A 22,977-nucleotide genomic window follows, 5' to 3' on the forward strand; every position below is an offset into this window, starting at 1 on the left:
AACTCCACAGCATGTCCAATTAACACCGACTTGTGAAGTCCTTCTAGGCATTCTTCAAAGTTTGTGCAAAGGCAACCGGAGCCTGGACTGTCTGCCTTGAGCAGAGCTCTGGCATTTTAAATGAGATCTGTTTGAAGTGTTTGTGTGACCTACACTTTAAAAAAACCTGCCACAATTTATCTCCTATAAAGCCTATCATAATCTGTCATAGATGAACTTAGACCCTCAAATCACTTAATATAATTGAATAACTATCCCTAATATCAGTTCACTATGACTGAACACTTCAACTTTTCTTATTAGCCACAAGTTGTCAAATTGTGCACATCAATGTTCCTTCTGGAGTGCTAAAGCAGTGCCACTTCTTCCTGTCCCAATGCTTTATCACTTCCTTCAATTTCTGGATGAGAAAAGAGCAGTAAATTAGTCTGCTCCTCTTCAAAACAGTATATTTACTTTAACTGGCCATTAGTTTAAAACATCAATGGCTGTGTAGCATACCTTCATGGCTGCAACAATCACAAAGCTTTGTTTAGGCTATGAAGAAAGACATTAATACTTAACCCCTTCCAGCCATTTTACATTTAAAAGCAACTTTTCTCTTGATCTCAATCTACTTTGGACAAAATTAATCTACGTGGTTCCAGGCATTTTACATTTAAAAGCAACTTTTCTCTTGATCTCAATCTACTTTGGACAAAATTAATCTACGTGATCCCAGGAAATACTGCAATATTTAGGTATTATTCTTTGAATTGCAATTTGTGGCTTTCAATGTCCGTTTAACCAGGACAATGCTGTTCAACAGCTTCTTTTATTCAAAGCGCATAAAATCTGAGTTCCACATTGCATAGTCATGTGTTTCAGTGACTTGACTGAGGAAGCACTCCCCTGTGAAATTTAAAATAAATTCACTGGAACTATTAATGCTCGTTTTTATCTGACACGCAAATGTGGAAGAGTCCAAAAAGAGCTTGATTTTCTGAAAAAGAAGAGGGCAGTACTCCAAACGCCAGGACAATCAGTGTGGCAGGTCTTCTCCAAAGGACAAACACGTTGGAAGTTAAATTAAGGCGAGACATTCGCCTCAACAATCGCCACGAATAAACTACGGGGGGGGAAGTAAAACAGAAAACGCGTGAATAATAAAATGCGTTGAGTATAATCCTCCACCTCCATCCACCTGCTCGCCTCGGTCACTGCCTCCGAGCACAGGGCCTGTCAGCGCGGTAACACCGAGTAGGCCTCGGGCCTCGGGCGCGCTTCCCACCCATTTTTGAGAAAGGGGACAATCGGAGACTGAACGCGGGCTCCGGGCCTACCTGTATAGATGGGCATAATGCCTTGGACTTGCTCTGGAGATCAGCGAGCTAATTTGCCCAAGCTCGGCCTCATTCAAACCTTGCCTCTACTGCACCTGCGCACCACTCCTCCAGCCACTGCCCAGCCTGGCCGCGATCGATTGTATCGGCGTTCCGTTCCCGAGATCGGGTGCCTGCTGCTGGAGGACCTGCCCTTTGGTTCAAGGTTTGCTCTCGACTCGGGATGGGGATTCGGATGCGAGCGACTGACTGGCTGGGCTATGAGACAGACGGACAAAGCCACACACAATGGGTTGGCCATTCTTACTCCCCAGAAGCTGACCCTCTTTCAGATGTGTATTACATGCCAAGGTAAAGGTCACGTAATACGACATTTAGAATGTAATATGCATGATCTTGTTTAACTTTTGTCAGTGTAAGGCGGACAGACCCTGGCCATTTATGACAGGAAAGTTCTGTGCGCCAAACAGGCGACAAAGTTGGGTGGCAAAGTGGCTCCTAAAGTTCAAAGTGGAAAAGTGTGGGGATTTACTTTGTACTTGGTTAATTGGGTGAATCTTAGCAGTGTGGAGGAACATCAGGATCTTGGAGCCCAGTTTCATAGCTCCCTCAAAATTGTCAAGCCAGTTGATAGGGTTAGGGTTAGGTTCAGAAAGCATATTGTGTGCTGGACTTCATCAGTCACTTCAAGAGCTGGAAAGCATTGTTGCAATTCTATAAAACTCTGGTGAGACCACACTTGGAGTCAAGTCAGGTTTATTGTCATCTGACTCCACCAGCATTCTCTGGACAGACACACAACCAGACGTTAAATTTCTTTTAAACATTTATTTAGACATACAGCACAGTAACAGGCCATTTCAGCCCACAGGTTCGTGCCACCCAATTAACCCACACCCCTGGTATGTTACAAATGGTGGGAGGACACTGGAGCCCCAATGAAAAACCCACGCAGACCAGGGAGAGCATACAAACTCTTTACAGACAGCACAGGATTTGAACCCCAGTCTTAATTGCTGGCACTGTAAAGGCATTGCACTAACCACTATGCCCACTGTGCCAACCGATACAGGCAAACAATACATGTGGCAAGCAATATATATGCAAAACAAGTATTCACATATACAAAGAAATAAATAAATATTGTTTTGTGAATAAGAGAGTCTCAGATTCTAGTGTGAGCAGTTCCTCTGGTTGTTCACCATTTAAACTGCCCGGGGGGAGGGAGCGGGGGTGGGTGGGGGGGGGGGGAAGAAGCGGCTCCTCGGCCTGGTGTTACTGGCTCTGATACTCCTGTATCTCTTTACCGTGTTACAAACTAACAACCCTCTCACTTTTGTTAGGGACTAAAGAGACTTTGTTAGCACTAACAAAGCAGCAACAATGGCAAAACTTCACCAAGTTATGGTTAATTCAAAGTAACAGTTTCTATAAAATCATTTCTTACTTATCTCTAATTTAAACCCCCACTATATGCAAGTGTGTGTTTGTTAGTGTTAAAGTCCCAAACTCTGAAACATCCTTTTAAAAACTTCATCATTTTGGTCTTGCTTGAACGTCTTACATTTTCAGTTCAGAAATAATTATAAAGCACTTTTAAACATTATATCTTCAGGCCTCTTTAACTCACAGTTATTTTGATGATTTGTCTTTCAGAGAGATTTTCTTCGCACGGGTGTTTTCTTCTCTTGAATGAAGACCTTGAAGTCTGTGTTCCAAATGATGAAACTGCCTTCTTTCTCTTAAAGAGGCACTCAGAAGTGGGCTTATGGATTTCAAAGCCACTTATTTTGTGTTTACACCTTTTCAGGAGTAATATCGGCAGGATTTTCCCGCCATTGCAGGAAATATTGCTGCTTTCAATCGTGTCCAGGATGGCAAGTTCCCTTAAACCAGTGGTTCTCAACCTTTTCTTTCCACTCACATACCACTTTAAGTATTCCTTATGCTATAGGTGCTCTTTGACTAGTAAGGGATTGCTTAAGGTGAAATGTTGGTGGAAAGAAAAAGTTTGAAAACCACTGTTGAAATTGTCCCTAATTGACTCATTATGTGCACAGTTTCATAACTCCAAAGGAAATGGACCGATGACAATTTTTCTGAAGCAAAATATTTCATTAACAATTGGGTCTAGAGCAGCGATTCTCAACCTTCCCTTCCCACTTACAAACCACCTTAAGCAATCCCTTACTAATCACAGAGCATCGATGGCACAGGGTTTATGTGAGTTAAAGTGGTTTGTGAATGGAAAGAAAAAGGTTGAGAACCACTGCCTTAAACTGACCTCTTTGCCTCTCATTTTGAATATATATTTCTTACAAATCTCTCATGTCACATGGTATGTGACATAATTTCTGTCTTTGAAGTTCATGATGTCTCTTGAAAGCATCTCTGTCCACTTACTTACAGAATGAAAGTAATTAACTTTGTTTGATGTTTCTCTCCTGTTTCCAGGCTGTCTGGAATTTACTAACAAAATGGCTTCTTGTATATTCAAGCAAACAATCCATTGTTCCACTTATCTCAAGAACCATCATAAAAAAATTTCATCTCTTCTTGCAATGCAATGGCAGACTCTTCGGCTTTCAAACTAGCTTCTGTGGTCAATGGTGTTTAAAATGCAAATGTGTTTGTTGATGCTGACCAGCTGCAAAGAACCATGTGGGTCTGTAGAATATAAATGAGCCCTGTCCACCCAAAACCTTTACTAACTATACATTTATGAAATATAGTTTTAACATTAGACTAAAGATTAATCATATCACATTTGTGACACCCGACAGAAGCGGTTGAAAGATGCTGTGTGTGGGGTGGAATGGGCCCGCAATGATTTTGCATGCCCTCTTCAAACAATGATCCCAGCAGACACATTGACGTGGAGGAAGGAAATTCCAGAGATTCTCTCTGCCACTCCTATAATCCTGTGGATTGACCTCCGATCCATCTCTCTGCAGCAACTGTACCACACTGTCATGCAGCCAGGCAGGATGCTCCCATTAGAGTTCCTGTAGAAGGTTGACATAATGGTGGCTGGTAGATTTGCCAACCTCAGTCTTCTCAAGAAGTGCAATCGATGCTGCGCCTTCCTGACAAGTGAGGAAATGTTGAGTGTCCACTAGTTGGTGAACTCCTAAGAACTTGATGCTCTCCACTCTTTCTATTGCAGAGTTATTGATGTGCAGTTGAGGGTGGTCTTTCCTGGTCCTCCTGAAGTCCATGATCATCTCCTTTGTCTTGTCCATGTTGAGACTCAGGTTGTTACTCTCACACCATATTATGAAATTTTCCATTTCTCTATAATGCATCTTGTTGTTGCTGATGAGGTCAAATATTGTTTTCTCTAAACTTGATGACACTTGGAGCTGGATCTGGCAATGCACTCATGAGTCAGTACCATAAACAGCATGCATTTCTTTCAATATTCCTTTATCACTGTCATGTAATAATACAAAAATGTAACAGACATGAGATATTCAACTTTTGCATGCCATGAAGGCAAGCAAGGAGTTCCGATCACAAAAGAGATTTACTGGGATGTTCCATAGATTGGAGAATATGCGTCATGAAGCAATGTTGATAAAGCAAGGGCTTTTATCTTTGTAGCGACAAAGGATGAGAAGTGACTGAAAAGAAGTACATAAGATTATGAGGTGTACAGCCAGCAATTTTTTTCCAGGGCAACAATAGCCAATACCAGAGGATATCCATTTAAGGTGAGTGGAGGAAATTTTAAGGGAGATGGAAGAGTAATTATTTTTTAAACACATAGTATTGCCAGAAATGATGATGGAGGCTGGTACAAATAGTGACATTTAAAAGGCTTATATCGGCACATTGATGTAAGAAAAATGAAGGGTTATAGGTGTGAGGTAGGGAAGGATTAGATTGTTATGGAGTAGGATTACGAAGGTCCATACAATATTGTGGGTCAAATTACGTATATAATGCTGTAATGTCTGTATTCAAACACTCACCTTCATCCTTACCAAATCTTGTAGGGGTTCCAAGTAGCTCCCAGCTTTTCATGGAATTAAAATTTAGAAACTTTTTAAGCAATGTATTCGTAGCCATATTCATAGAAGTATTGTGCATACTCAAAAAAAGAAATTTACCACAAAGCTTTGCAAAACATCTGGCAAGTTGAGATATTGAATTCAGCGCCAAATACTTAGAGGAGCTAAATACAATCAGCTGGAGGAACTCAACAAGTCAAGCAGAATCAGTGAGAATGTCAGCCTTGAAGAAGTTTTTTAAAAAGTCAAGGTATCTGAAATATAAAGAAAATGCTGGAAATATCTATAAATTTAGGCCGATACCATTTCATTATTTAGTAAAGACAAGAGTCCAATATAAATAAAAACACAGATAATGGAATGGAAGATCTCAACGGGTCGGGCAGCATTTGTTGCAACATAGGAAGCCATTCAGCCTATTGAGTCCATGCTGATTTCGAGAGCAATCTCATACCACCTCTGGTCTTTCCTCTAACTTACATCGTAACTAACTAGCTTTTGAAGACTTTATTTAAAATTTTATAACATGAATACAATAGAGAATTGCATTTAAAGAAAAATAAAAAAAATTAAAATGGTATGATTATAATATTACATCAGAAAACTACACAAAATAACCCCCCCCCCACCCCCATCCACTGGCCACCGTGACAGAGCTGCACCAAAGAAAAGGTACAAGGACTGCCTAAAGAAATCTCTTGGTGCCTGCCACATTGACCACCGCCAGTGGGCTGATATCGCCTCAAACCGTGCATCTTGGCGCCTCACAGTTTGGCGGGCAGCAACCTCCTTTGAAGAAGACCGCAGAGCCCACCTCACTGACAAAAGGCAAAGGAGGAAAAACCCAACACCCAACCAACAAATTTTCCCCTGCAGCCGCTGCAACCGTGTCTGCCTGTCCCGCATCGGACTTGTCAGCCACAAACGAGCCTGCAGCTGACGTGGACTTTTACCCCCTCCATAAATCTTCGTCCGCGAAGCCAAGCCAAAGAAGAAGAAGATTAGTAATCTAACTTAAAATTAGTCCAACCCTCCCCCCCCCCCAAAATTAAGAGTGAAGAGTTAATAAAATTAATATTATATATGGAAAAAAAAATACCCACTTACAAAAAAAGAGATAAAACTTAACCTAAAAAAAATTCTAACAACAAAAAAAATTGTCAATACTAAAATATCACGCTTAAACATATATTTAAATCAAACTTAAATGCATATAATTAGCAAACGGAGTCCACTTTAACTTATAAAAATACATCTTATCCTGAATTGAAAAAGATATCCTTTCCATAGTCAAACAAAATTTCATTTCCAATTACTACTTATCTAAAGTTAGTATATTTCTATCTTTCCAAGTAAGTGCTATACATTTCTTAGCCACGACTAAAGCTAAATAGATAAAGGAAATCTGATAATCCTCTAAACCTAAATCAATTAATGATTGCATGTTCCCTAATAAAAATATATCGGGATCTAATACAAGATGGATATTATATAAACTGTTAAAAATAGATTGAATACCTTTCCAAAACTGTTGCAATCGATCACAAAGCCAAACAGTATGCAAAAAAGTATTGGCCGTCTGATCACATCGAAAACAAGAATCCAACTTACTAAGACCAAATTTTTTTAATTTCTCTGGCGTTAAATATAGCTGATGAATAAAATTATAATTAATTATCGCTAGTCTAGCGTTAATTAATTTCCGAATACTATTCTGACAAATTTCCATCCAAGCTTCTTCAGCTATTTTATGTCCTAAATCTTTTTCCCATTTCAACTTATCTTTATCCCAGTCTTTTTTACTATCAATTTCTTGTAAAATACAATACAAATCCCTTTTTTGGTATTGTTAGGTCTGCTTTGTTCATGAATGAGTGAGTCAGACACCAGACTGAGTCGAAATCAAGGTTTTTTGTTCTTTATTACCGGATTGTAACACTTGCAACTAACAGTGTTAGTTGGAGAAGGCGCATTCTGCCGTTATCAGCAAGTGGTGTTTTTTATATACCTTAGGATACGTACTTAGTAAATTATCATACCATGACATTGTCCAATGAATAAACTGTTGCTATCCTTCTCTGCTAGTTTCCTGCACATCAATTTGTCATCCCCACTCTTATCTTGAGAGTACAAGGTCACAACTGCATCTTGTTACGGCCCAGCACTGGGTGACTCCTTCTACATTCCCAGCTCATGATGTTTTTACCTAACAGTATTGAAAGTACATATTCTTCAAAACTAGATTCAGGTAATAAAATCATATGTCGACCACATAACTGTTTTACAAAAGATCTTAAATGATAATATACAAATATAGAATTTCCACTAATACCATATTTCCTTTGTAATTCGTCAAAGGAACAAAAACAACCCTCGGAAAAACAATCAGATAAATTTTTTATTCCCTTCTTTTCCCATTGTTTCAAAGTGGCATTGGAGACCGTAAAAGGAACAAGTTGATTATTATATAATGGCAATCTTCTAGAATATATATTTTTAAGTCCCAATTTTTTAAGTTTACTTCTCCATAAATTCAATAAATGTTTCAATATTGGCACATCGTAAGTTCGTAGTAAATTTTTATTCCATCAAAACAAAAACTCATGAGGAAATTTTTCTAAAATAACCGCCATTTCTATCTTTACCCAACTAGGTGGGTTGTCCATATTCATTAATGCACTAAGAAATTTAAATTGAGCTGCTTCATAATAATGCTGAAAATTCGGTAATCTTAAACCTCCAAATTGAAAATCCCACATCAATTTTCTCATTGCTACTCTCGGAAATTTTCCCTTCCATAAGAATTCTCTAATCGCTTTATATAAGTCCTTAAAGAAACCTTTTTAAAAAAAATAAGGAATTGATTGAAACAGATATTGTATTCTAGGAAAAAATTCATTTTTATGGTATTAATCCTCCCTAGTAAACCCAAAGAGCTTGCAGGCGCCTCAGATTGAAGAGACTGCCATCCGTGCGGTACCGGATGTAAACAGCGTCTTCATTGTTGGGGTCTTTCATGGCTTGGTTCAGCATCATGCTGAAGAAGATTGAAAAGAGGGTTGGTGCCAGAACACAGCCTTGCTTCACGCCATTGTTAATGGAGAAGGGTTCAGAGAGCTCATTGCTGTATCTGACCCGACCTTGATGGTTTTCGTGCAGTTGGATAATCATGTTGAGGAACTTTGGGGGACATCCGATGCACTCTAGTATTTGCCAAAGCCCTTTCCTGCTCACGGTGTCGAAGGCTTTGGTGAGGTCAACAAAGGTGATGTAGAGTCCTTTGTTTTGTTCTCTGCACTTTTCTTGGAGCTGTCTGAGGGCAAAGACCATGTCAGTGGTTCCTCTGTTTGCGCGAAAGCCGCACTGTGATTCTGGGAGAATATTCTCAGCGACACTAGGTATTATTCTATTTAGTAGAATCCTAGCGAAGATTTTGCCTGCAATGGAGAGCAACGTGATTCCCCTGTAGTTTGAGCAGTCTGACTTCTCACCTTTGTTTTTGTACAGGGAGATGATGGTGGCATCACGAAGATCCTGAGGCAGTTTACCTTGGTCCCAACAAAGCTTGAAAAACTCATGCAGTTTGGCATGCAGAGTTTTGCCGCCAGCCTTCCAGACTTCTGGGGGGATTCCATCCATACCTGCTGCTTTGCCACTTTTCAGTTGTTCGATTGCCTTATATGTCTCATCCAGGGTGGGAACCTCATCCAGCTCTAGCCTTAGGGGCTGTTGAGGGAGCTGGAGCAGGGCGGAATCTTGGACTGAGCGGTTGGCACTGAAAAGAGATTGGAAGTGTTCTGACCATCGGTTGAGGATGGAGATCTTGTCGCTGAGGAGGACTTTGCCGTCTGAGCTGCGCAGCGGGCTTTGGACTTGGGGTGAGGGGCCGTACACAGCCTTTAGAGCCTCGTAGAAACCCCTGAAGTCGCCAATGTCCGCGCTGAGCTGGGTTCGTTTGGCGAGGCTAGTCCACCACTCATTTTGGATCTCCCGGAGTTTGCGCTGAAGATGGCTGCATGCGCGACGGAAGGCTTGTTTCTTCTCTGGACAGGACGGCTTTGTAAGGTGAGCCTGGTGGGCAGCTCGCTTCTTTGCCAGCAGCTCCTGGATTTCCTGGCTGTTTTCGTCAAACCAGTCCTTGTTTTTCCTGGAGGAGAAGCCCAGTACCTCTTCAGTGGATTGCAGTATGGTAGTCTTCAACTGATCCCAGAGGGTTTCAGGGGACGGGTCCGTGAGGCGGGTTGCATCGTCGAGCTTTGCTTTGAGGTTTGCCTGGAAGTTTCCTCTCGCTTCGTCTGACTGCAGGTTTCCAACATTGAACCTCTTTCTGGGGGCTTTATTGTTCCTGGGCTTTGGCTTGAAGTGAAGGTTGAGCTTGCAGCGAACCAGCCGGTGGTCAGTGTGGCATTCCGCGCTAGGCATGACCCTGGTGTGGAGCACATCTTGTTTGTCACTTTCTCGCACCAGGATGTAGTCCAGGAGGTGCCAGTGTTTGGATCGGGGATGCATTCAGGTGGTCTTAAGGCTGTCCCTCTGCTGAAAAAGGGTGTTTGTAATGACAAGTCGCTGTTCTGCGCAGAGCTCCAACAGGAGGCGCCCATTGTCGTTGCACTTGCCGACGCCATGCTTGAACTACTCTTTGCAGACGATGCCGCTTTAGTTGCCCATTCAGAGCCAGCTCTTCAGTGCTTGACGTCCTGCTTTGCGGAAACTGCCAAAATGTTTGGCCTAGAAGTCAGCCTGAAGAAAACTGAGGTCCTCCATCAGCCAGCTCCCCACCATGACTACCAGCCCCCCCACATCTCCATCGGGCACACAAAACTCAAAACGGTCAACCAGTTTACCTATCTCGGCTGCACCATTTCATCAGATGCAAGGATCGACAATGAGATAGACAACAGACTCGCCAAGGCAAATAGCGCCTTTGGAAGACTACACAAAAGAGTCTGGAAAAACAACCAACTGAAAAACCTCACAAAGATAAGCGTATACAGAGCCGTTGTCATACCCACACTCCTGTTCGGCTCCGAATCATGGGTCCTCTACCGGCACCACCTACGGCTCCTAGAACGCTTCCACCAGCGTTGTCTCCGCTCCATCCTCAACATCCATTGGAGCGCTTACATCCCTAACGTCGAAGTACTCGAGATGGCAGAGGTCGACAGCATCGAGTCCACGCTGCTGAAGATCCAGCTGCGCTGGATGGGTCACGTCTCCAGAATGGAGGACCATCGCCTTCCCAAGATCGTGTTATATGGCGAGCTCTCCACTGGCCACCGTGACAGAGGTGCACCAAAGAAAAGGTACAAGGACTGCCTAAAGAAATCTCTTGGTGCCTGCCACATTGACCACCGCCAGTGGGCTGATAACGCCTCAAACCGTGCATCTTGGCGCCTCACAGTTTGGCGGGCAGCAACCTCCTTTGAAGAAGACCGCAGAGCCCACCTCACTGACAAAAGGCAAAGGAGGAAAAACCCAACACCCAACCCCAACCAACCAATTTTCCCCTCAACCGCTGCAATCGTGTCTGCCTGTCCCGCATTGGACTTGTCAGCCACAAACGAGCCTGCAGCTGACGTGGACTTTTTACCCCCTCCATAAATCTTCGTCCGCGAAGCCAAGCCAAAGAAGAAAAAAACCCAAAGGTAGATCCCTCCACCTAATCAAATCTAATTTAATCCTTTTTATTAAAGGAAGATAATTAATTGAGTATAATTCTTGAAATTTTGTATTAACATTAATTCCTAAATATTTAATTTGTGTAGTCCACTTCAAATTTGTAATATTTTTATACACTGAATAATCATCTTTACAAACTGGCAAAATTTCACTTTTAGCCCAATTTACTTTATAACCAGATAATTGGCCATAATTTCTAAACATTCTTGAATTGCAGGTAAAGAAGTATCCGGATCCACCAAATATAATAAAACATCATCAGCAAATAAATTAATCTTGTATTCCTCATTCAGAACTCTCATACCTTTAACATTTTCATTTTGACGTATTAATTGTGCTAAAGGTTCAATAACTATAGCAAATAAAGCAGGTGACAACGGACATCCTTGTCTAGTAGATCTTATCAAACTAAAAGATTCTGAAATTTGGCCATTAACAGCAATTCTAGCCTTCAGGCTATTATATAAAGCCTTTATCAATCCAATAAATGAAGAACCAAAACTAAATTTCTCAAGTACTTTGAACAGAAACTTCCATTCCACTCTATCAAAAGCCTTTTCTGCATCCAATGAAACCACTATTGGATAATTCAACTGAAATTTAGATTTATTTATCAAGGTTATTAACCGTAAAATATTATCTGACGCATACCTATTTTTTATAAATCCCGTTTGATCACTATGTATAATTTTAGGCAGATATTGAGCTAATCTATTAGCCATAATTTTAGCTACAATTTTATAATCTACATTTAACAACGATATTGGTCTATAAGAAGAAGCCTGTAAAGGGTCTTTATCTTTTTTTGATATAACCGTAATTATTGCGTTAGAACAAGACTCGGTAATTGAAAAGTATTATAAGTTTGTTGTAATACATCCTTATAAATAGAAGATACATCAGCATAAAAAACTTTATAAAACTCTATAGAAAACCCATCTTCACCAGGTGCCTTTCCATTCGGCACATCTCTTATTGCCATTTCTATTTCATCGTCTGTAAAAGGTTTATCTAACTCTTGTCTATCTTCTTGATTCAATTGTGGCAAGTTAATATTTTTCAAGAAAGAATCTATTGCGTCTCCAATTACATCTTTACATTCTGAAGTATACAATTGTTTATAGAAATTACAAAATTCCTCATTAATCTCCTTTTGATTAAAAGTAATACCTGATTTCTTTCTAATCGCTGGTACAATCCTAGATAATTGTTCCTTTTTTAATTGCCATGACAAAACTTTATGAGCTTTCTCACCCCATTCATAAAACTTATGCTTAGTTCGATTCATTAAACATTCAAACCGATATGTTTGTAATTCATTATATTTAAATTTTAAATTAGTTAACTGATTCTTTTGCGTTTCGGTAGCATGTTTTTGAAATTCTTTTTCAGTAGCAGTTATCTTTTTCTCTAAGTCTTCAATCTCTTTAACTCTCTCCTTCTTTACTTTAGAGGCATAACTGATAATTTGGCCTCGCAAAAAAGCTTTCATTGCATCCCATAAAACAAAATGACTAGAAACGCAACTAACTAGCTTCTGTGGAAAAAGTAATTAATACGCTTCATTAGAAGCATTAGTTTATCTAAGCAACATTGAGCATTTAGATGTGCATCCCAAGCATAAGAAGTCAGCATAGATTTTTTTTTTAATGTGGACATACTGCACTGTAGCAGGCCAAATTGGCCCTTCAAGTCCATGCTGCCCAATTTACACCCCACTTACCTACACACTGGTACGTTTTTGAAGGGTGGGAGGAAACAGGAACCCCTGGAGAAAACCCACACAGAGAGCGGTCAAACTCCTTACTGAGAGTGTGGGAATCGAACCCACGTCAGGTCCCAATTGCTGGCACTGTAAAGGTGTTGCGCATGTTAGGCTAACATGAATTATTTTGTAACTGCGTAAGAATACACCATTCTCACTCTAGTGCACATGTGTGCGTGTGTGTGTGTGTGTGAGTGAGAGAGAGAGATGGTGGAAGGCATGAGTAAGTAAACTCTCTTATTTGAATCTTGCATCTCCAAGTTATTTAAAAAATCTCCCAAGTAACATGGAGACATAACATGGTGGCAACGGTATAAGAGAACAAGAATAATTGATTGTAAGTCACTGAAATATGAAGTGGAAAAAGAGGAAAAAAATTACTGAAAAAAAAGTGGCTGGAGCCACAGCAGTTCACCCAGTGATGGACTGGGAGGCTGAAGATATTGTTGAATCATTTAAAAAGTTTCCGCAGAAGTGCAATTTTGCATTAAAAAGCCATTTTAAAAATACAACAGCAGAGGAGAAGGTCAGTTATATACTTCCCTGAACAGGGGAGTGAGGCCTTCACTTATTTAATAGCTGGCAGCTTACAGAGGTGGAGAAAAATGATCCAGAGCAGATATTTGCAAAGTTTACTTCTCACCTTGAACCCAGGTCTAATCATAGAATTAAACGTTATGAATTTCAAGGCTTAATGCATGAAACTGTTGATAACTTCCTCACTAGGCTAAAAAATTGTTGCTGCAAAATGCAGATTTAAGGATATAGAGGAAAGATTAGTTGATCAACTAATATGGGGAAGTGCCCATCCAGTAATTTCTTATAGGGAAGGTTAGCTTGAAGCTGGCTGAAGCTTGACACAGCCAGCTTCAATCTTCACACAAATGAAATCCCTCTCTATGCAGATCCACCCACATCAAAGAGAAGGAAGGGTTGATGCCATTAAGAACACAATCAGAAAAGTGCAAACCCCCCCCCCCCCCCAGGTCCTGCAGGAAGTGCAGTAGACAACACCCCTTCAACGATCGAAATAAATGCCCCGCATATGGTTCTGAATGTAGAGCCTGTGGTAAAGCCAACCACTGGGTAAATATATGCAAGTCTGGTATGAAGAAAACAGCAATTCCAGTGAAGAAAAAAAGACAAGAAGATCCATCACATAATAGGAAACAACAATGAGGACTCTGACACCCAGATACTGGTCATAGAGTCATACACCTTCACGAGATGTCAGGTGAAATGAAAGAAGGAAGCAAGTTGTTCACAAGAATCCAAATACAGAGGACAATCCAGAACAAGCCTACGATATTTAACCTGATGGTGAAGCTGGATACTGGATCATAAAGCAACGTCCTTCCACTTAGACTCTACCGCCAGATGTTCCTAGAGAACATAATAAAAGGATATCCAAAAGATGGTGCATTGGAAACAGCAAATGTCACATTAATGGCCAATGTTGGACCCATGATCAAGGAGCTAGAGAAAGCTAAGATCAATGGCTGCCATAAGGGAAAGAACATCCTCTATATATTCTACATGGTAGATGCAAATGGACCAGCAATTCTAAGTCTGGATAACTGCCGAGAGTTGCAGTTGATATCTGTAAATTATGAGATCCAGATGAGGAAGATATCCAAAAGTGTCAACAGAAACACACAACAAAAAGAGGAAATGATTTCCATGGAAGAACCTTCCAGGCCATGGCACACAGTAGAAGCAGACTTGTTCACCAAGAATCAAGAGTGGTATTTAATAGTAGCCTATTGCTATGCTAAGTTTCCATTAGTCAAAAGGCTGAAAGACCTGAGGGCATCAACTATCACCTCAGGAATGAGAGCACTCCTTGCTGAACAAGAAATATCTGAGCAAGTAATATGTGACAATGGAGCATAGTTCCCGTCACAAGAATTCAGAAAGCTGGCAGCGAAGTATGGGTTTGTTATCACTACATCATCCCCGTACTACCCCAAAGGTCATGGGTTCATTGAAAGACAAGTGCAAACTGTAAAACACACACTAGTTAAGTATTGCTAAACAAAAGAAGATCCAGACCTAGCTCTTCTATCATTTGAGCAACACCTTTAAAGGCTGAACTTCTAAATGGCAGGAAGTATAAAACAACTCTGCCAAGCAAAATACACCATCCAGAAAACCAGGAGGAAACAAGAAGAATGAATGCACAAACATTGCCAAAGCTCTTCAGAGGAGAGTATTTGCATATTCAAGAGCCGATGTTGAAAATATGGACCCCAGCAAAGGTCATCAGAGAAAATTAGACATCAAGATCATACAGATTCTGGCAATCAGCTGAAAAGGAACAGAATTCACATCCAGCTGACATAAGATGTCATGAAGCAGAAAGCTTTTATACCAGCAACTCAAGTGAAGCACAACAAGCTGCATCACCTACATGTGTACCAGCAACACAGAGCCCAATGGTCAGAGTCAAATCCACAAGATGGCGAAGGAACATACTACCACCAGTGCAATATCAATGAGAACTATTTAAAAATAGTTTGTGTAAATGAACTTGTATACAAGTTCAGTTACTTAAGTTGCACTGGAAAGAAAATGATAAGAACACTAATTTTTTCTTTATCTTAAGAAGGAGGTATGTTATATAGTCAGGATAATATGAATTATTTTGTAGCCGCGTAAGAATACACCCTTCTCTCACTGTAGTGCACCACTGTGGGGGGGGGGGGGGGGGGGTGTACAGTTTCCTGAGATGGTGGAAGGCATCAGTAAGTAATCTCTTTTGTTATTTGAATCTTGCATCGCTAAGTTATTTAAGAAGCCTCCCAAGTAACACAGAGGCATGACAATGCGCCTTGCCCAGATGAAACTTCAAGGATTTTGAAGAGGGGAATGTCCAGGGAAGTTATTTATATTGACCTCCACAAGGCACGCAACATGATCTCAGATAAGAAGCAAAACAAAATTGAGCATAAAGAATTAAAGATATCCACGTTTGGTAAAAAGATAGGATTTGAGTTAGCAGGGATTCGATACATAATAATGACTTAATGAGTAATTTATCAATAGAGGTATGTTTTCTGTTGACATTGTATTCAAGCTTTTACTAAGAGACATGAAAAGTGCAAATTAAAACCACTGTAGTTAAACAAGAAAGTCTTCAGACACTAGGCACTTTCAAATTGCAGCCCCTGGGTAACCATCCTGGGACCCAGGTGAGATTACTGGGTTGTATGGGCAGGATGCGCCTTTCAGATAGCAGCCTAACCTACTTGTTAAATCACCACCCCGGCAGTTTAAGGGGGATCCTGCCCCTGCAATGACGTGGTGAGTGGCGCATCATGCAGTCACAGACAGCCCCACAGGGAATCCCTTTCTGCTTAAAGTTCTCCTAAATGCTCCACCCCCTCCCCCCGTCAGTCCTCTCCCACCCCAATGACATGCTGCTGCCACGAATGGGGTGGGGGAAGAGCTGCCGTGAAATGCTGCTCTTGTTTGCGGCAACGGCTCAATGCGGGAGTGTGGGAGCAATGGCCATCTTCCATTCCTATAATCCCCTATTTGCTGGAACTGCTCTCCTCGATCGCAGTAGCACCTCACCCAGTTCACAGCAGCGACACATCACAGCAGCACCCCCCATTCACGGCAGCGGCATGTTGACAGCATCCTGCATTGAGCCAGCCAGGGATTTCCCTGTGATGCACACATGCAAGCGCTGACATCACCAGAGTCACCAGGTCCGCCATTTCCCCTTTCAAATCACCAAAGGAGGATGCCTGGGTAAATTTTACTGTTCTCTGACCACCCCTGAGGTAGGTCTGGGACCCAGTTGGGTTTTGACCGGATTGACCCGGTTGGGACCCTTTCAATTAGCCATGTACCTGGGTCATCAGCCAAGCAAATTGGCTAATTAACCCCATTTTACATGCCACTTTGAAAAGGCTGACTGTGATTGTGATTCGAGACACAAAAGTTCTGGAGAATCTTAACAGGTCACGCAGCATTCTTTATGTAGCAAAGATATTTAACTAATGTTTCGGGCCTGAGCCCTTGATCAAGGTATCAGAAAAAGCAGGCAGACACCTGAATAAAATAGTGGGGTTGGGGCAGGGGGAGGAGATAGGTCCACAAGTAAGGTCATTGATGGATTTGGGTGGAAGGGCAGAAGGGAACAAAGCTGGAGAGTATAGTGGGAAGGGAACAGGTCTCTGAATGGAGAGTGAAAGTGGGGAACTGGAGGAAAGGAAACAGAGGGACAGGGGAAAACAAGAAACAGGAGGGGCCTAACGGAAACTGGAGAAGTCTATGTTAACGTCAACTGGTTGGAGTGTCCAGGCAGAATATTAGGTTTTGTTTCTTCCTTTTTGCGGGTAGTCTCATACTTCTGGGCCTATGCTCCTCCCCCCACCATTTTATTCATGCACTTTTTTGCTTATATCTTGATGAAGGGCTCAGGCCCAAAACGTTAGTAACTTGTCTTTGTTATTTAAAGAATATTTCTATGTCACTTTTGTGTATTACACAATAGATGGAATTCACTGTGGAGAAAAAGTAATAATTGAAATGCCAATCCAATTAGAGCCATCAATTAAATATCGGTAATTTTGTTAGAAAAATTTTGTAATTTTTCAAATTGGTGAGCTTTTGAACCATCTTTCACTGAAACATTTTTTTGTAGTGCTTTTACTTTGTAACATAGACATTGTTACATTGACCTGCCACATTGACCATCGCCAGTGGGCTGATCTCGCCTCAAACCGTGCATCTTGGCACCTCACAGTTCGGCGGGCAGCAACCTCCTTTGAAGAAGACCGCAGAGTCCACCTCACTGTCAAAAGACAAAGGAGGAAAAACCCAACACCCAACCCCAACCAACCAATTTTCCCTTGCAACCACTGCAACCGTGTCTGCCTGTCCCGCATCGGACTTGTCAACCACAAATGAGCCTGCAGCATAAATCTTCGTCCGCGAAGCCAAGCCAAAGAAGAAGACATTGTTGACCCTTGTGAGAAGTATTGAAAAATAATTACGTACTAATTAGGAATAGGAGTAGACATAATCTGCCTTTCATTGCCTCTGTGATTGTAACAGTAACTCCACTGATTCTAAAACCTGAACTCTAATTTATTTATTTTTGTACATAACATAATTGAATAGAAGGTCTCCATTCATCCTTCCTTAAGGTGTTAATAGCAAGCTTCCACCTGATTTTGAGAGTTCTTCAATTACCTTTCAAACTAATGTAAAAACCACAGGCTCTTCTGCAGATTGTGCAGGCTAAATAACTATCAACCAGAGACACTCACATACAAGTGATGAAGTGTTTTGAAAGGCTGGTGTGGAACCATATCAGCTCCTGTCTGAGCAGCATCATGGATCCATTCCAAATGGCCTATTGTAGCAACAGGATTCAACAGGTAGGCACGGGTAACAGCAGGTTTGAGATATATATTTTGTTCCTCTAGTCATAAACAGTGGGAATGGCAGCCAAGGCAGGGGAATGCTCTTCTTGCAGAATGTGGGTCATCAGGGAAGCCAACTGTATCCCTGATAATTTCATCTGCGAGAAGTGCATCCAGCTGCAGCTCCTGACAGGCCAATTTAAGGAATTGGATCTGGAGTTGGATGAATTCTGGATTATTCAAGAGGCAGAGGGGGTGGTAGACTGGAATTATAGGAACATTATCACACCAAGGAGGCAGGAGGAGGGTAGATGGGTAATAGGAGAGGGAAAAGGATCTGGGAGGCAGGACAGAGCACCCCTGTGGCCATTTCCCTCAATAATAAATATACAATTTTGGATACTGTTTGGGGAGGAGGGTGGGGTGGGGTCAACCTAGCAGTCACAAGCCACAGTAATCAGGTCTCTGGGATGGAGTCCAGTCCTGTGGTAGGAGAAGGGGAAACCTGTAGTGATAGGGGATTCCATAGTTAGGGGGACAGACAAGAGGTTCTGTGGAAGAGACTGAGTATCCCACATGGTATCTTGCCTCACTGGTGCCAGGGTCTGATATAACTCAAATCGAGTTCACACTATTCTCAGGAAGGAGGATGAGCAGCCTCATGTCATGGTCTATATAGGGACCAATGACATGGGTAGGAAAGGTGAGGAGGTCCTGCAAGGAGAGTTAATGGAGTTAGGTGTAAGGTTGAAGGACAGGACCTCCATGGCTGTGATCTCAGTGTGACCCGTGCCATATGCTAGTCAGGTTAGAAATAGGAGGATAATGCAGGTTAACATGTGGCTAAAGACATAGTGCAGAGGGAGGGCTTCAGGTTTCTGGATCATTGGGCTCTCTTCCAGGGAAAATGAGACCTGTTCTGATGGGATGTTTTGCATCTGAAATGGAAGGGAACTAATGTCCTTGTGGGAAGATTTGATATTGCTGCTCGGTGGGGTGGGGGGGGGGGGGCGGTTAAACTAAAATTGCAAGGGCATGGGAACCAGAGGAGATAGAGGAGTGGAGGAAGAAAAAGGATGTGAAAATTGTATGCACTATTAGAACTCAACAGGTTGTATGTGGTGGAAATTTTCTAAAGTGCATCTATTTCAAAGCAAGAAACGAAGATGAGCTTACAGCATGGATTGGCATGTGGAATTATGACATTGTGGCCATTAATGAAACTTAGTTGCAAGAGGGGCAGGACTGGCAGCTCAATGTTCCAGGCTTCCGTTGCTTTAGATATGATAGAACGGGGAGGGATAAAAGGGGAAGGAGTGGCATTGCTCGTCAGGGAAAATATCACAGCTGTGCTCAGGCAAGTCAAATCAGAGGACTCGTCTACTGAGGCTCTATGGGTAGAGCTGAGGAAAGGAAAGGTATGATTGCACTCAGGGATTGTATTGTAGACTGCCCAATAGTCAATGAGAATTGGAGGAGCAAATCTGTAGGGAGATAGCAGACAGTTGCAGGAGAGATAAGGTTGTAACTTTACATATATTGACTGGGACTCCCATACTGTGAAAGGACTGGAAGGCTTGGAGTTTGTCAAATGTCTTCAAGAAAGTTTTCTAAATCAATATATAGAGGTATCAACGAGAGAGAATGCAATACTGGATCTCCTTTTAGGGAACAAGACAGGACAGATGACAGAAGTATGTGTCAGGGGACATTTTGCATCAGTGATCATAATGCCATTAGTTTCAAGTCAATTATGGAGAAGGATAGGTCTGCTCATCTAAATTGGACAAAGACTAATTTTGAGGAAATGAGAAAAATCTAGAATGCATTTTCAGGCAAGAATGTGGGAGGTAGGGTATCCAAGATGGCAGCGAGGGACTTGTAAGATGATCCAAGAGCTCCCGAGGAAAAAGAATAAAGATTTTTAAAAATCCCCTAAAATAAAAAGGCCCAAAAAGAAAGAAGACAACCAAAAATATGAATCAAAGAAAGAATGAGAAGGAAAAGAGAAACAAAGATGGGAAAAAAGAACCTGGAAGGAGGAAAAGGCTCACTGTGTGGTGAAGGTGGAGAGGCCAACCCTGGGCCTACTAAGCTGCAGATGATGGCGGCAGCAACAGCGAAGCCCCGGAACTTCACCGAAGAAGAAGACTTGCCAGGAAGGATAAGAGAGGATGGCCCTGAAAAGGTTGGATCACAATGGAGCCCGGGGTAGAAAGGCTAGGAGTGAGGCAGTGGGAGCGTCGGTGAGAGCGTGTAACAAGGTGGTAGAGGCCCACGGACAGCAGGTGCAACTGGGCCTATGGAAGTGGCAGCAGCAGTAGTGGCGGTGATGAAGGGAAAGCTGTGGACCACTACAGGGAAGAGACACTGGGTAAGGAAGATCTAAACGAAGGCCAGAAGGAGTTCACAGTTAAGGCAGCATTGGATGGAAGAGACATTGGGCCTGGCAGGCAATGGAAACAACGCGACCAGGGAGGCATGGGAACCCGGTAGAGAGAGGAGGGGTCAGGAGACGCAGGCAGCACCAGCCCGACCACTTCTGACGGTGAAGAGGAAGAGACAGAAGGAGAAGAGAAGGAAAAGGAGCACAGAAGGGCTAGGAGAAGAAAAAGGCAGGGGGATAAGGAGACAGAGAGGTTGGTGCTCACTACCAGGAACATTATGGAAGCTATTAAAAAAATGCAAAAAAACATAAAAACACTGGAGGTGGGCTGGTATGTAATTAAAGGAAGGTTAGATAATTTAAGTGAAATGTTAATGGTGACTGAATGACACTAGATAGAGTGGCAGAGAGATTGGAAAGGAGGGAGTGCGAGATGGGTGTGTGGATAAGAGACAGGGAAAAATATGGACTATTAGAAAATTAGAGTAGGAGAAATAATATAAAGAGAGTGGGGGCAAGGGAGGGTCCAGAAGGGAGAGACCAGTGGGATTCTTGAAAAAATGGATCCCAGAAGTACTGGGGAGGGACCAAATTGGGGATATTTTGGAAATAGAAAGAGCCCACCAGTCTCTCAACCCCTCCTGAATCCAGATCAAAGACCCCACTCCATCCTGGTCAAGCTCCTTTGCTACCAGGACAGGGAGCAAATTTTACAGACAGTGGAAGGGGAGTGAAGGAGCAGTGGTGGTGGGGGGGGGGGGGGGGTGGGGTGGGAGGTTGGTGGGCAGCTGAATGTGAAGAGGAAACTTTCCTCCTTTTCCCCAGATATTAGTGCAACACTATTAAGGTGCAGGAAGGCATTTGACCCAGTTTTAAAAAATCTTCTGGCTATCCATCCCATAGGATGATGATGGTTCATTTCAGTTTGTGGGGTTTAAACCCCACTCCTCAGAAAGGAGCAGCATATGCATGAATTGATTTTAGGTGAGCAGGGGGTTGCACATGTCCAGACTCACCATCTCGACGTCTCCTCCCGGATCCAGCGGCTAAGATAGCTGCAGGAAGTTCTGTTCCAGTGAATGGCTAGACAAAGCTTCAATGCAAGGATGCCCTTTCCAGGTTTCATGGCACATGTTTGTTAGATGGCTATTGACTCTACCAGAGGGTTAATCCGCCCTTTCACATCTTGTTTTTCATCCTGCAGGATGTCTTGCCGTCCTCCGCATCTGGCAAGGCTGGTGGGGGAGCCAGTTTAGTCACCAACCATCCAACAGATAGCATTGGGTTACATGGTACCTTTAGCACTCAGACGAGTGACCTGACACCAAAAAAAAAAATCTAAAGCATAAGGGGATAGATTTCACCCTCCTTCACCCTGCAACTTTAAAAATAACATAACAAGGCCAGGAGGGGAGAGAACATTTTTCGTGGATGCTATGTCTTTAAAAAAACTTGCTGCCCTCTCGGGATTAAATGTAAATATAAATGGGAAAGAAATTAAGGAGATGAGGGGTTGGATATACTGTAAATGATAAGAACATAGAGGGGAATGTTTTATTGTTGTATTGTTAAGAAACATAAATGTCAAAATTAAATAAAGAAATAACATGGGGAGCTCTGAGAAGGGGGGAAGAAACACAATAATAGGTAAATGGATACAGTAGTCAGACCATATTAATGGGGGAGTTGGTGCCAGTTCTGTGAGATTTGGTGCTGGGAAGGGAAAGGGAGGGCGAGGAGGAAGAAGAGAAGGGGGAGGGTGACCGGTGGGGGAGTTGGCATTAATACTTTGGGTATGGATGCTGGGAAGGGAAAGAATAGATTAGGGGTGAGAAGAGAAGAAAGGGGGGGGGGGTTATTTGGGAGTATTTTTTTCTTTTTTTATTAATTGTTGGTTTTAGTTTTTTTAAGCTTGTTTAGGTTTTGTTTGGAGTGCAATCATCTGTGCAAGAGATCTACAGGAGACAAGTGGGACAGAAGATAAGTATCAGGGGAAAGGAAGGAAGGGGAGGAAAATTATAGAAGGGCCATGGGGTAATAGATAAGACAATTAAATTTGTAAGTTTTAATGTGAATGGAATGAACAGAACAATAAAGAGAGAGTGTGGGCACATCTTTTAAAAATGCAGGCAGACAATATTTTTACCAGAAACCCATCTTACAAATTAAGAAAATATAAAGTTAAAGAGAGAGTGGGTGGATCGGGTGCCATCATCTTCCTTTAATTCCAGAGCAAAGGGAGTGGCTATCCTAATAGGGAAGAATGTTCCAATGGTAGTCCAGGATGCAATCGCCAATCAGGCCAGGACATTTGTGATGATGAATTGTCAAATATACTCTGAATCATGGACCCTTATGAATATATATGCCCTAAATTTATATTTTTTTAAATTTTTTTTATTTTTCACACTATAAACCACATTGATCAAGATAT

At 42.0% G+C, this 22,977-nt stretch overlaps 1 protein-coding gene and 1 long non-coding RNA gene across 2 annotated transcripts in view; one reads left to right on the top strand and one right to left on the bottom strand.

Moving 5' to 3' along the window:
- usp14 (ubiquitin specific peptidase 14 (tRNA-guanine transglycosylase)) overlaps window positions 1-1,462 on the bottom strand; it is a 68,464-nt gene extending 67,002 nt beyond the window's left edge. The window contains exon 1 of the mRNA XM_069921685.1: window positions 1,323-1,462. Within this exon, the coding sequence (XP_069777786.1) occupies window positions 1,323-1,338 (16 nt within the window). The 5' untranslated portion in view covers window positions 1,339-1,462. The remainder of the gene's footprint in view (window positions 1-1,322) is intronic.
- Window positions 1,191-22,977, top strand: part of LOC138755534 (uncharacterized) — a 32,636-nt gene continuing 10,849 nt past the window's right edge. The window contains exon 1 of the long non-coding RNA XR_011352377.1: window positions 1,191-1,673. This is a non-coding gene — a long non-coding RNA (uncharacterized lncRNA). The remainder of the gene's footprint in view (window positions 1,674-22,977) is intronic.

The sequence above is a fragment of the Narcine bancroftii genome, chromosome 2 (assembly GCF_036971445.1).
Source record: "Narcine bancroftii isolate sNarBan1 chromosome 2, sNarBan1.hap1, whole genome shotgun sequence".
In the NCBI taxonomy this organism is placed as follows: Eukaryota; Metazoa; Chordata; class Chondrichthyes; order Torpediniformes; family Narcinidae; genus Narcine; species Narcine bancroftii.